This window comes from Pygocentrus nattereri, chromosome 3 (assembly GCF_015220715.1).
Source record: "Pygocentrus nattereri isolate fPygNat1 chromosome 3, fPygNat1.pri, whole genome shotgun sequence".
In the NCBI taxonomy this organism is placed as follows: Eukaryota; Metazoa; Chordata; class Actinopteri; order Characiformes; family Serrasalmidae; genus Pygocentrus; species Pygocentrus nattereri.
Genome location: NC_051213.1, coordinates 21,196,304 through 21,211,534, shown reverse-complemented (window position 1 = coordinate 21,211,534; position 15,231 = coordinate 21,196,304). Strand labels below are relative to the sequence as shown.

The window sequence follows — 15,231 nt, the reverse complement described above, 5'->3', positions numbered from 1 at the left end:
TTTCCTCTTTTGACACATAGCTTCTGTATAGTTCTCACTGATGTAAATGTTGCTTCCATTTGGAGTTAGTTAAGATGGTTGTTTTATCTTTGAACCTAAGAAACTTTACCACCACAGAACGTGGTCTGGCCTTATCATTTGTTGGTTTCCCAGTTCTGTGAACTCCATGCCTAACTTGTACTGCTTTGCTCCTTGTAGCTGCCATCATTAGACCTCATTTGTCATCATTTGTCCTTGAGTTAACGCCAAATACTGCGTGAAAATAACCATATGCTGTGCTGATTATGAGACTTATTAACAGCAAAACATATTTCAGTGACTGTGTATTTCAACATCTACAAATAGTCGATTTCAAGGCTGAGATTCAAGCATCTGTGGCAATGTAGGATTAAGGATAAAACTTCAATGATAATGATAAAACAGGCAAACATCTCCAAATATAACCATTTTCACATTTTTGTTTGGTTTCTGTGAATATGAAGAAAAATAAAAATAAAAGTGAAAATAAGTTAATACATTCTCTACAACAAACATGCTTAAATATGACATTTCTGAAAATTTTATTTCACAATTTCTATTTATTTGCTGAATTTAATACATTGGATTTTATACTGGCCACATATTTTCCACTTAAAAAAAAAAACAAAACATGAAATTTTATTATGGGCACTCAAATCTTTGGAACTGAGATAAATAAAGTAAAATCCATTCGGTTGCAAACTGCAAACCCAAAGGCTGTTAACATTAAATCTTACTTTTCAGTTAACCCCACTGGTTATTTCCAAATGTTTGACAAGGTATAATAGGGTATAAAGTAAAGAGAGAAAGAGTGAGAGCGCGAGAGAGAGAGAGCGCGAGAGAGAGAGAGAGAGAGAGAGAGAGAGAGAGAGAGAGAGTGAGAGAGTGAGAGAGAGAGAGAGAGAGAGTTATGTGCTCATGTGTGCAGATAAAACCACTGCTATAAATGTAGCTGATCTAAGGCACTGCATCCACTCAGGCGAACAGAAGGCAACATGAAGATTTTATTGTTAGCTCTTCTGGGTGCTGCAGGTAAGGAAGATATTAATATAATCTAAACGATCAAATTTCATCACAATAATACTTTAAGCATACCGTGGATGTCATGAGAACCTAAAGAACACTCACAAACTATATGTTTCATCACAAAAAAAGACAAATTTGTCATGTTAAATTGGATTTAGTGCAGTGCAGGATACAAAATGATGAATAAAAATTATTACATTTAGAGTTTTGATAGTTTTTTTTATGTGATGTTACTTGTTCTTATCAGACTTAAGAACCTCATATCGTGATACTGTATATTGTGAAAATGTTTCAATGTATTGGGATAGCCATGTCGCTAATGATGATTTAATTACCCTAACATGATTTCTCTCTGTCTCTCAGCTGCAGCCCCTCTGGATGATAAGATAGTGGGTGGGTATGAGTGTAAGGCTCACTCTCAGCCCTGGCAGGCCTCTTTGAATGTTGGATATCATTTCTGTGGTGGCTCTCTCATCAATGACCAGTGGGTCGTCTCTGCTGCCCACTGCTGGGTGAAGTAAGTATTGCAAATATTTTAGCACTCATCCCCAAACACACATTGGTCAAACAACAGGCATGGGTCAATAGCAAAAACGGAGAAGGATCACAATGGTGATCATAACACCAGGGGACAAAAACAAAAGGGCTAGGCAAAAGACGTGGTTGAAAAAGCAGGAAAAAAGGTTCCAAAACACAGATCAGATATCCAGGACAAAAGGCAGAGTAGGGAAACGAAGCAAAGATCAAAAAGCAGGAAAATGCGATCAGTATAAACGCTCAGTAAACTCTCTAGAAAGCACTAACGCGTAATTACACCCGGGCTTATATACTAAGCTGTTCTAATCAGCTGACAGTCTGATGCACAGGTGAAACCACTTAGTACTCTGGAGACTATGAGCGCTGATAGGTGTGCGAGTGAGCATCAGAAGTCATGTGATCCCCCACTGGATTGTGGGCACTGGAGTCCATCTCGGACTCCGCTTCAGAAAGAAGTTACGATGTCACATGATCTCCCAGAGGAAACTGGGAAATGAAGTCCGTCTCAGTCTGAGAGTTTGTCAAATGCGTGACAATTGTAAACCCAAATTTTTGGGTTTTACTCGTGTAGTGTTTAGAGAAACAATGGAACTATAAGCTTCTTAAAAAGAGCGTTTATTTAAAAAGTGTATATTTTTTCCTTAAATTGAAGAAAAGCTGAAGCTAAACACTGTGATGCATTAAAAAGTGTTTAAAGCTGTTGTGCTTGGATCTATAGTATAAAGAAAAAGATAGCGGCAGTCTACTACTTATGTAAGCAAACTGAAGCTAATTAATTCAATAAATCAAATAACTTTGATATCTTTCTATCACTCAGTCCATATTACCAGATAGTTATCCTGGGCGAACACCATATCTGGCAGTATGAGGGAACAGAGCAGTACATGGCTGTGGACAGCATCTACTGGCACCAAAGCTATAACTACCAGACACTCGACCATGACATCATGCTGATGAAGCTGGCTCACCCTGTCACTGTAAATGAGTTTGTGAAACCCGTTGATCTGCCCAAAACCTGCCCAACTCCTGGAAGCATGTGTGTGGTGTCTGGCTGGGGCAATATCTACTCAGACTCAGGTCAGTACATTTGCCTCATCATCAGTCCACAATATGTCAGTCTACATAAGAGTCCTTTTGGGTGCATATTGTATGTTCTCTTAGAGGTACCCTGACATTGCATTTTTAAATGCCATCACCAGCTCATTGGATTTAATATAATTAAGAATTGCATAACAAAAACAGGTGTTAGACAATAACTACAAATAATACTGAAGGAGACATTTGGAAATGGTTCAATGAACATATTGACATAGATAATCACATTCACTACTCACTGTCTTGATGTAATTTGTATATATTCCAATGTTAGGAAATTGGAAATAAATTCTTACTGCCATAGAAATTGCTTTTTTTCCTCATTATTTTACAACATGTTAATTATGTAGTTGCAGATGACTGGCAACCACCAGAAAGTGATGCTATGGGACTCATGAAACGTTTTGTTTGTCACAAATTGCATACAGTGTAAAACTTTACTGTTTTTCCCTTTTTAAGTGTTCAACCCATTCAACCTCCAGTGTGTAGATGTGCCCATCCTCTCTCAGGAGGTGTGTGAGAAATCCTACCCTGGAATGATCACAAATACCATGCTGTGTGCTGGGTATCTGGAGGGAGGCAAAGATGCCTGTCAGGTATGTCACGTTTTCTTGTATTATTTTTTACAACCCCAATTCCAATGAAGTTGGGATGTTGTGTAAAAAAAGAAGTTGGGACAGGGGCATGTTTACCACTGTGTTACATCACCTTTCCTTTTAACAACACTCAATAAGCGTTTGGGAACTGAGGACACTAATTGTTGAAGCTTTGTAGGTGGAATTCTTTCCCATTATTGCTTGATGTACAACTTCAGTTGCTCAACAGTCCGGGGTCTCCGTTGTCGTATTTTGCGCTTCATAATGCGCCACACATTTTAAATGGGAGACAGGTCTGGACTGCAGGCAGGCCAGTCTAGTACCCACACTCTTTTACTACGAAGCCACGCTGTTGTAACATGTGCAGAATGTGGCTTGGCATTGTCTTGCTGAAATAAGCATGGATGTCCCTGAAAAAGACGTTGCTTGGATGGCAGCATATGTTGCTCCAAAACCTGTATGTACCTTTCAGCATTAATGGGGCCTTCACAGATGTGCAAGTTACCCATGCCATGGGCACTAACACACCTCCATACCATCAGAGATGCTGGCTGTTGAACTTTGCGCTGATAACAACCCGGACAGTCCTTTTCCTCTTTAGCCCGGAGGACATGACGTCCATGATTTCCAAAAACAGCTTGAAATATGGACTCGTCAGACCACAGGGCACTTTTCCACTTTGCGTCAGTCCATCTCAGATGAGCTCGGGCCCTGAGAAGCCAGTAGCATTTCTGGGTGTTGTTGATATATGGCTTTCGCTTTGCATGGCAGAGTTTGCAATTGTAGATGGACCGACGAACTGTGTTCACTGACAGTGGTTTTCTGAAGTGTTCCTGAGCCCATGTGGTAATATCCATTACAGAATGATGTTGTTTTTTAATGCAGTGCCGCCTGAGGGATCGAAGGTCACGGGCATTCAATGTTGGTTTTCTGCCTTGCCGCTTACTTGCAGAGATTTCTCCAGATTCTCTGAATCTTTTGATGATATTATGGACTGTAGATTGTAACGTTGTCCTTTAACTGTTGGACTATTTGCTGACGCTGAAACTGAGACTTTCAGGGATGCTCCCTTTATACCCAATCATGACATTCACATGTTTCCAATTAACCTGTTCACCTGTGGAATGTTCCAAACAGGTGTTTTTTGAGCATTCCTCAACTTTCCCAGTCTTTTGATGCCCCTTTGGAATATGCAGGCACCAAATTCAAAATGAGTGAATATTTCCAAAAAACAATAAAGTTTATTTGTTTGAACATTAAATATCTTGTCTTTGTAGTGTATTCAATTGAATATAGGTTGAAAAAGATTTGCAAATCATCGTATTCTGTTTTTATTTATGTTTTACACAACGTCCCAACTTCATTGGAATTGGGGTTGTATATCAGTCCTATATATGTATACTATGGTCATTGAAAAATGGAAAATGTATTTTCATTTTTTTTGTTAAAATACCGTACATCATTTCCAAAATGTCAATGCAGTTAACATTTCAAATGTTATGACAACATATTTCCATATGACAGCATATTTTCCTAATGCAGCCTACAGCATCTTAGCTCTGCCCATTGAAGGAATTGTTCATCTGGGCCTGATTTTTGAATGAAAAGATAAGATACAAGAAAAAAAAGTAGAATATTTGAATATGTAGAATATGAAGACACAGTCCTTAAAGATCTTGTGTCAAGATGTTAAGAATCATCAACACATCTCTAAAAGTATTAACATTCAAATGTTTTCTCAGAATGAATGTATGTGTATATATTGTTTGGTTACCTGATTTTCTCTGTATTTCTGTCTCTTAGGGTGACTCTGGAGGTCCTTTGGTGTGTAATGGTGTGCTGCAGGGTATTGTGTCATGGGGTTATGGCTGTGCTCAGCCTGATTACCCTGGCGTCTACACTAAAGTCTGCGCTCTGATGCCTTGGATCCATGAAATTATTAACAGTTATTAGAACTTTGGACAACCAAAGAGGTCCCCATAAGATGCCTTTGTACAAATAGCACTTATCTGGTCTTACACAATCATTTCTGGACTTTTTTGGAACAATAAACAATGAATGAAAAATATGTTTAGAGCTTAAACTGTATGTCTCATAAATTTGTTATGAACATGAAACTAAATGTCTAATTCCATTCTAGTATCGATAAGAAAAACTCCAGTACATCCAAAAATCCAGTACAAATATTCATATTGATGTACAACATTATACATATTATATATTTTTAACATTGAACTTTTTAGATGGCCTTAATTCACAGTCTTCTCTACAGCCGCTAGATTGCCACACATTTAAATGTACTGTGTTCTGTTTTTGGTGTTTTGTAGTTTGTAGTTGCTGTCAGAACAAAAATCTCACTGTTTTCATTCCATGATGAGTGAATCAATTGAAATGCTCCAAAAATTTATTATAAAAAAAATCTTGTTCTATTAACCTCCTTAAGAGCATTTATTCCCCCTTCTTTTGTATCTTGTATCAAGTTATCATTTTTCTGAAATAAGACAGTAACAATATATCTGTTCCTAATGTTTGTACATTATTTCCCATTATAAATGTGTAATTTACGTATTTCTTCTTTCATAATGATATTTTAACAAAGTACCATAGACTTTCAATCATAAGTGCAGTGATGTTGCCCAAATAATTACAACCATACAATTCACAATATTAGAGTTCTTAAACTTAAACAAATTCTCATCTCTAGAAATACAATTTAATGAGTAATGAGTAACAAAGTTGTTACTAAATTACTTACTTACTTAGTTGCTAAATTGTTCTTGGCTCAAACATACAGTTCTAGGAAGAACCTTTCATTGAATTTGAACATTATGGGGTGGTTCTCTAAATTTCATGACAGGTCTTTACACTTATAGCCTCATTTACAAAACTAGTTCTATAAGGAAACATCCACTAAAATGTCCTGAAACCAAAAGTGGTTCCAAAAGTTACTTAAGGATATGATTACAGATGCTAATCATGAACACAGGAAACAAGTTAGTGTGTGAAAAAGTGTGTAGAATTGTTGGTGACATTCAGTCTCAGCCTCTGACTCTCTGCTCACAGGAAGTACTACAGGAAGAAGTCTAGTTTGTGAGACTATATTCAGTCCAACTGCAAGACAGTGTAGTGCAGTCAGGAATGGATCAGTGAGTTAGCCCCTAAAATTTCACAGGTGTCCACATTGTAAGGTCTATGATATAACAATAAAATCAAGAAGAACTTCTCAGATTTATAACTTATCAGCACAACATCAAGACCACACGGCACATGTAAATAAGACATAGACTACTCATATGACAGTGCTGTACAATACCAAGGCTTAAAGCTCCACACTTTTTTTTTCTTTGACATATGCTGACGTATCACTAATTTAATGACTTTTAAGGAGGGAGAAACCAATCTTTGAACAAACTAGTTTGAAGAGCATCCCAAAGGTTTTCAGTCTGGATAAACTTTCCAAACTGCTTTTTTTGCACACTGTAAGGTGCTGATATAGCAAAATGTTTACCTGTTTAATCCCAAAGCTTCATTTCTACATACATACATACATTTTCTAAGCTGCTTCTCCCTCAGGGTCACAGGGGGGTGCTGGAGCCTATCCCAGCAGTCATTGGGCGGAAGGCAGGAGACACCCTAGACAGATCACCAGTCCATCGCAGGGCAGACAGACACAATCACACTCACACTTAGGGGCAATGTAGCATGTCCAATTGGCCTAACTGCATGTCTTTGGACTGTGGGAGGAAATTGGAGAACCCAGAGGAAACCCACACAGACATGGGGAGAACATGCAAACTCCACACAGAAAGGGCAGCCAGGGAATCGAACCCAGGCCCTCCATACTGCGAGAAGGCAGCGCTACCCACCACGCCACCATGTTGCCTGCTTTATTTCTCATTATCGTCAGATGTGCTCAAGAACAGAAAGGAGCCATTTAATTACTGGTTTTGCTTGACATGTAGTGACAGTGAGTGTCAAACTGTTATTACAACAAAACACCTGTGTGAAATGAAGTGGTCTATATGAGCGACTATGCAAGAATATCTTATTTACAAATGCTTCAAAGAACACTGTTGAAAAACTTTTAAAGACAGGAAATGTTTATTCAGTCAAGTAACCTATGCCATGACCCAAAAGGGTCATTTTTGTGTCATTGTGTGCTGAGCAGGCAATTAATTCCAAAAGTTTGTTTCCAATCGGATTGAAAAAAAATATATATATTACTGATTTCTTTATTCTGTTTAAACAGAGCATGTCCCATACCCAAGGTGGCTTCACAAAGGAATCATAAAGAGCAGCAAAATCTGGGACTAAGACTAAGGAAAGTCTACCAGTACAAAGCCACAGGGCTTTTGTACACAGTATTGACTCTATGCTGCTGAAGACTTGTGCTACTGTGTGAAGTTCTTTAGCATAAAGTTGTTTTAATCTAAACAGGAGTCTGAAAAGATGCCAATTATGAAGAAAATATTATTTCAATATATTATGCCACAATTATTTTCCCTGACTAAAGGCACTGAGATGTACGCTTGAGGGTATCACCCCAGTGACAAGGGGGTACAGTTTTGTACATTGTTTTCTGAGAGTGTAGCGCAGGGATGCTCAGTACCGGTCTTGGATATCTACCACCTGGAAGAGTTTACCCAAATCTAATACATCTGATCCAGGTGATGAAGGCTTTCAGGGGCATCTGGATATTACAGCCAGGTGTGTTGGATCTGAACCCTCCAGGGTGGGAGGTTTCCAAGACCAGGAATGGGGACCCCTGCTCTAGTAAATTAACATACCTCCATGTGATAATGCAAAGGCAATGCTTTACATTTCAGCCCTGCATGCCATTTTGGCTAAACAGAGGAGTACCTTCAGTAGTGATAATGCTGTGCTGTGGCAAAGAGAGTCACATGAAGTTTCCTACCCATGGTCATTAATCTTTATAAAAAGTCAACAATTTATATTAGCTTGTCATAAAAATAGCGATAATGATAATATGCAATTTAATTTATATCATTGATAAAATCTATACTTTTGAGGCTTAATAGCACATCAGGTATGTTCTGTATGTTCTGTATTAAACCTGGTAGATTTTTCTGATTGCTGTGCCAAACAAAGCTTTTTAAAAAGGCAGAGAACCTTAAAGAATGTGTTGAACAACCTGGAACATTAGATGACAAGACTGTGTTTGTTTTCAACCCTTTGCATTTACATGAACAACCTGTTCCAGAAGACCTGTATTTCAAGTTGTGCAACTGTGACGTGTTATGATATGTTAACCTTAATGTTTTCTTATAAGAATAGTACAACTCAAATGCAATTAGAAATGACATTTGTCATAACCCTTCACTTTTATTGCAAAGTTGTGCTAATTCATTTAAATGCATCCCAATAGAAGAAGATTAGTATGTGCAATTTTTTTTTGTTATAAAATGCATAAACAAGAGTCACACATTTGATTAAGATAGTTTTGTATCATTTTACTTTATATTACAGATCAACTCCATTACAACAATACAGACTGCAACCAGCTATACTTTCATATTTCATTGTTCATTGCAGTTTTTGAACTGAACACCTCTAAGATAATTCTACTGAACTTTTGTTAGCATGTGAACCTGTAGAATTTTGTTGAGTAATTCTTGATAGATTAATAATCATAGTATGTAGACAATATTAACTACTTACATCCAAAATTACTTCCCAAATGTCACAAAGTTATAAAAAAAATCTTTTTCAGTAATCATTCATTGTCCAACTTGAAACAACGGCAGATTCATGAAGACCAGTATGTTTAATGAATATTAGTTAATGTAAGATAAAGCCGGAATCAGTTGGGAACAGGTAAAAAGAAGCTTCTGCAAGTATTAAAAAGTTAAAAACTAAGTATTACAATCATAATGTAACGCAAATTGCCACATCCCCATCAGTGATTAATGCAGTTAACTAAACTAAAACCCTCACACCATTTCCATATTAATCAAAGGTCATCAAAAAAAAAACGTATTCTTAACAAATGATGCATCTAGCATGGCATAAAATGCTGTGTAGTTATAATTTGTTGACATCATACTTCTTACTCCAATCCTGCCACCTTCAGCACTGCTTTGCCATCATCTGCCATCTGTTTCAGTCCTTTGCTCAGTAGATGATATATTGTGCCCAGAGAAATTCCTCCAGCAGGTAGGGCTCCCATTAAAGGTATGCTGCTAAAAACATACTCAACCTTCATTGCTGTGTCAACTTTCGATGTTGAAAAAAAATAGGACAGTAGCTAAAATGACAAGGGAAAGAGAAAGCAGTGAATTATAAACATGCTTTAACATGTATTTAATTAAAAACAGTACAAAGACAATGTATAATGTATAATATATAATGTTTTGCTTTATCTTTAACTTTTATGAAACTATGCTTATTCTGAAATCAATGGTCATAACTCATTCAAAAAATACAGTTAGGACGTGGCAATTCACAACTAAAACCACCAAAAAAAAAATTAAATAAAAATACAGCATCCAGTAAAAGCCTTGTCTTTTATGAGCAAGGATGGGTCGAGACTCACTACTTTGCTAAAACTGCATCTAGCATGGCTGTGTCTTTAATACCAAAACGAGTATTGCGTGCTGTTAAAAGAAAAACTAATGTAACACAGTGGTAAACATCCTCCTGTCCCAACTTTTTGGAATTCATTTGGAATGAGCATATATTTAAAAAAAAAAAAAAAAAAAAAAAAAAAAAATATATATATATATATATATATATATATATATATATATATATATATATATATATATATATATATATATATATATATATATATATATATATACACACAACTTATGAATAATAAACCCATCTTCTGAACGTGAATGAGAATAATGACGCATCAAGGAAAAAGCTGAGAAAATTAAATCGGGGGATAGTCGCGAATCTGCGGAGTCAGGTATTCGGTGCGTCAGCGTCAGAGAGCCCGTCCTGTCAGTGCTTCAGTTCGGCCAGACAGACAGAGAGAGAAGGAGAGCAGAAACAGTAGCGCTCCATACAGAAGTGTGTTAATTCGTCGAGAGTGTCTGGGCCACTTTTGGGACTCTCTGCCTCACTGTTACATACATGCAGTGTTTAACTGAGATAAAGAGGACGAAGCCCTTTGTTCTGTGGATAGTTTCCACCTACTTTCGCTTTTAACGTCCAGTAGCTAACCTGCTAACATGGAGGACGGGTGAGTAGACTAGTCAGCTCTTTTTAAAGATGGAGTTCATTTTAACTGTCGATTAATTAGTTTAAGTTGATTAATTGTGGAAATAATGATATATAAGTAAAGACCATGAGTGGAAGATCAGCTATGCGGTCTGTGCCTCTTTCTCTTCTTTTCTCTTTTCACTTTCTCGACTGACCTGCAGTCCTTCTTAGAAGACATTTTGTTTCGTAGCCTTTATTATTATATTATATTCCTGGAATATTACATTCTGTACTACAAACGTTTTGATGTCTATTTTTTTATTATGTAATTTTCACTGACAACAATCTCTAATCTCTACGACTGTAAACAGAGAATGAAATAGAGTGAATTTTTTTTAGTCTTTCATATATTCTAAGGTAAACTAAGAACTATTCCCATCTTTGTTTTCTGACATTAGTCCTGTTCCCCAACGGATTGTATAGGCTTAAAAAGAATGAGGGGAAAATTCACTGCTTACCGTTCACTCAGAACTGAAAAATTACTAATGTGGAATGTTCACTTTGGAAATCAGATTGTATGTCGGCTGTATGTGAACTGTCCTCATTTTGTCCTCAATTTGGTTTAGTATGAAGGTCCAAAAGATCCCAGAAGAACACATCAACAAAATCAAAGAGGCATTACAGTCTGTGAACCCAGAAAAAATCCCCCATCTGATTATGAATCTCCTGGACGTGTTTGTTCGGTTTAAGATGGATGTAGCGGTGACGGGAGATTCAGGCTCAGGGAAATCTTCACTGATTAATGCACTCCTTGGACTGGACCATGACGATGAAGAGGCTGCACCGACAGGAGTTGTGGAGACCACAAAGGAACCTGCGATGTACCTTTATCCAAATAATCCTCATGTAAGGCTGTGGGATCTTCCTGGGATGGGAACACCTACTTTTATATCAAAGAGATATGTGGAGACAATGAACTTTGACCTATATGACATGTTCATTGTAGTGACATCTGAGAGATTCAGAGAAAACAATATGCTTTTGATTGATGAAATTCAAAAACGGAAGAAGCCACTTTATGTTGTCAGGACAAAAGTAGACAATGACTTGCTTTTACAGAGTAAAAAACACAGGTTCAGTGAAATCAATGCCTTGAGGGAGATGAGAGATGAATGTTTGAAATATCTATGTGAAAAAAACCTTAATGTCCCAGTATTCTTAGTGTCGAGCCATAACACTCAGAGCTATGACATGCAGAACCTAAAGGACACCCTTGAGAAAGTGGCACCAGAGCTCAAAAGAGATATTTTCCCCATTTTCATCGCCAATTTGTCCACTGCACCTGGGAGGAAAGCAACGTGAGTATTCTCTGACCATTTCTCTGACCATCTCTCTCTCTGTTCAGAATACTCAGCAATCTGTTCAACAAATGTTTTAAATTCAGCAAAGAAACACAAAGAAAGTGATTGTGCATTATATCTGCAGATGAGAGTTCTTTGTAAGGATTTACTTACATTCACTTTAAAAATAAAAACAACAAAATGTAATTTGAGGAAGTGCACCTACTTTTGCATATAACTGCACTAACTGTACTATACAAATAAGTCTTATCTAGCTTGGGAAAAGTGTTGATTTCTCATGCTCTCGCTCTCTTTTTCATATTAGGGCCATAAAATGCCATGCTTTAAAGAGTGGGAAAATGAAAGAAAAGGACCTTCACAAGCTACAGAAAATCTCCAAACACTTGATAGATGGAACTGAGGAAGTCAAAGCTGCACTGGAGGCTCTAGGCCACTTCCAACTTGATGTGGCTATTTTAGGGGAGACAGGTTCAGGGGCAACTACTCTGGTAAATGCCCTAACGGGTCAGAAGAATGGCACCAGGGGATCAGCACATGCCAAGATCGCAGCAACGAGTCCTCAGTACCCGGATATCAGATTTTGGCATGTGTCAGGAACAGAGAGAGATATGGATAACTTACTGAAGGAGAAGCAAATTTTGGATAATTTTGATTTCTATATCATTATTGTATCTGACTGGCAGAAGACCGCTCACATAGAACTCGCAAGAACTGTAAGAGAGTTAAAGAAGCATTACCACTTTGTTCAGACAAAGGTTGACTTGCATTTGCAGGTGAAAGAAGACTTGTGCTGTTCTGAGACTGAGATTCTGGATGGGCTTCGAGCACAGTGTGCTAAAGAGCTGCATATCACAGAAGCTACCCAATCACAGCTGTTTCTTATAAACAGTTTGGACACAAATTCCTTTGACTTTTTCAGTTTGGAGAGTGTGTTGAGAAGTGACCTGGACACAATAAGGACAAGTGCTTTTGCATATTATGTTGCTAGAATTGTCAGACAGAAACAAGAATCCCACACTTGTCAAATATTGTAGCTGATTTTAGCTGATGTGTTGTTTTCTGTGAGAGTGCAATATATTTTGAAAGCATTTATTTTCATTTGTGTGCAATCAGCATATGACAAAGACAAGATTTCAAATAATAAAATGTTATAATTTACCCTTATTTCTGAGGATTGAGACATTCAGGGTGAAAAAATGACTCTGCCACCACCTAATGGACAAAACTGCAGTTCCTTTATTGTCTAAAGTCTCATACAGAAATTGACTGATCAGTGTATTACCTTATTGCATTTTATACATTTATTTTTATATTTTTCTATATATATATATATATATATTTGAGAAGAACTAAGGAATTCAAATGAACTATATCATGTCAATGTGGCAAGAACAAAATATCTCTTGAAAACTGCACATGCACACTCTGATCTCTCCTTTGGAAAACATTACCTCATCACAGGAAGCATTACTGTATTTTTGATGACCTTAGAGTCACCCCAGTCATGTTCTTGGGTTTCTTTCTTTTTTAAAATCAACTTGATTCTTAATTATTTTATTGTGTATTTTTTGCTTTCTTTAAGCTGTTGTTCAGACAACACACAGCATTGAACTAAATGGTTTGCTAAGTCTGAGTGGTCAGGGTTTGTATTCTGCCGAGAAGATTCAGCCCTTCACTAAAAGTAATCATCACTCCCTTCCTCTGTCATGATGAAGCCAAAACAAAGATCCAGTATGATACATGATGTGTCTAAATATGCTGTTGTTAATGTTGTTATTTATATTATTGATATACTATGTACTGGTTAAAGTCAGTGTCAATCAGAAGCACATTTCCCTCTGTTACCATTTCAGAGTGAAATGAGAGTCTCTGAGCTAACTGAACGATTTGCTCAGTGAGAGGTGGTTTTAGAGAGAGTGGTAAAACTTGATATTATTTATTCATATTATTTTTCCCTCCATGCTGTTACATGGTGATGTAGTTAAATAACATCAAATGTTGAAACTGATAAAGGTTTTTTTTTTTTTTTTTGTTTGTTTGTTTTTTTAATATGTGCCCATTTTGAATTTGCTGCCAACAACACGTTCCAAAAAAATTAGGGTGGAGCAACAAAAGGCTGGTAAAGTCGTGTAATGCTAGAAAAAAACACCTGGTATTTAATTAGCAACAGGTCAGTAACATGATGGGGTAAAAAAAAGCATCTCGGAGAGGCTCGGTCTTTCTGAAGTAAAAATAGGGAGGAGTTTACAACTCTATGAAAGACTGCATGAGCAAATAATGTAACCATTCAAGAGTTTCTCAATGTGAATTCGCAAAGAACTTGGAGATTTCATCATCTATGGTACATAATATTATTAAAAGATTCAGAGATTCTGGAGAAATCTCTGTATGCAAGAGACAAGGCCAAAAAAAAGGTATTTGCTAGCCATCATCTTTGGGCCCTCAGACAGCATTGCATTAAAAACAGACATGATTCTGCAGTAGAAATCACTGCATTGACTCAAGAACACTTCTGAAAACCACTGTCTGTGAACACAGTTCATCGCTGCATCCACAAATGCAAGTTAAAACTTGAAATGCAAAGAGGAAAACATATATCAACCACCCAGAAACACAACTGCCTTCTCTGGGCCCAGTCTCATTTAAAATGGACTAAGGGGAAGTGGGAAAGTGTCCTGTGGTCCAATAAACATTTGAATTTCTTTTTGGAAATCATGGACACTGTGTCCTCTGGTCTAAAGACCATTCAACTTGTAATCAGTGCACAGTTCAAAAGCCAGCATTTTTGATGGTATAGGGGAGCATTAGAGCACATGGCATGGGTGACTGGCACATGTGTAAAGGCACTGTTAATGCTGAATGATATTTGGCAACATATGCTGCCATCGAGATGATGGCTTTTTTTAAGGAAGGTCTTGCTCATTTCAGCAAGACAGTGTCAAAGCACATTCTGCATGTATTTCAACAGCATTGCTCCATATTAAAAGAGTCGGGGTGCTAAACTGGCCTGCCTGGAGTCCAGACCTGTCACCACTGGAAACATGGCATTTTATGAAAATATAACAAAGGAGACCCTGAGCTGTTGAGCAGCCAAAATTCTATATCAAACAAGAAGGAGAAAACATTTCACTTTCAAAATTACAGCAACTGGTTTCCTCAGTTCCCAAACACTTATAGAGTGTTGATAAAAAAAGGTGATGGAAAACGGAAGGTGGCCATGCACCCATCCCAGTTTTTCAATCAAAGATTATGGGAAATCAAACATTTTGTCTTTTAAGTGATAAGATGAATGATGAATCATCAAGGATGTAAACTAAGAAGGTTAAAGAGATCAATTTTGGTTTCAGGTTAACATTAACATTTAAAATAAAACTACACTCCTGATCATTTGTGACTAAAGGGAGTGCTGTTTATACATTTAGTACTAT

The 15,231-nt window shown here is 37.2% G+C and overlaps 2 protein-coding genes across 2 annotated transcripts; both read left to right on the top strand.

The window, feature by feature from the left end:
- The first annotated feature begins 942 nt into the window (after positions 1-942).
- Positions 943-5,355, top strand: LOC108428914 (anionic trypsin-2-like). Its single transcript, XM_017700295.2, has 5 exons — positions 943-1,050; positions 1,408-1,561; positions 2,399-2,658; positions 3,136-3,272; positions 5,076-5,355. The coding sequence occupies exons 1-5, from the start codon at positions 1,014-1,016 to the stop codon at positions 5,223-5,225; spliced, it is 738 nt and encodes a 245-aa protein (XP_017555784.1). The 5' UTR covers positions 943-1,013; the 3' UTR covers positions 5,226-5,355.
- A 4,873-nt stretch (positions 5,356-10,228) lies between these two features.
- irgq1 (immunity-related GTPase family, q1) lies at positions 10,229-13,811 on the top strand. The gene is made up of 3 exons (XM_017700340.2): positions 10,229-10,482; positions 11,069-11,800; positions 12,108-13,811. The coding sequence occupies exons 1-3, from the start codon at positions 10,472-10,474 to the stop codon at positions 12,835-12,837; spliced, it is 1,473 nt and encodes a 490-aa protein (XP_017555829.1). The 5' UTR covers positions 10,229-10,471; the 3' UTR covers positions 12,838-13,811.
- The last annotated feature ends 1,420 nt before the right edge of the window (positions 13,812-15,231 follow it).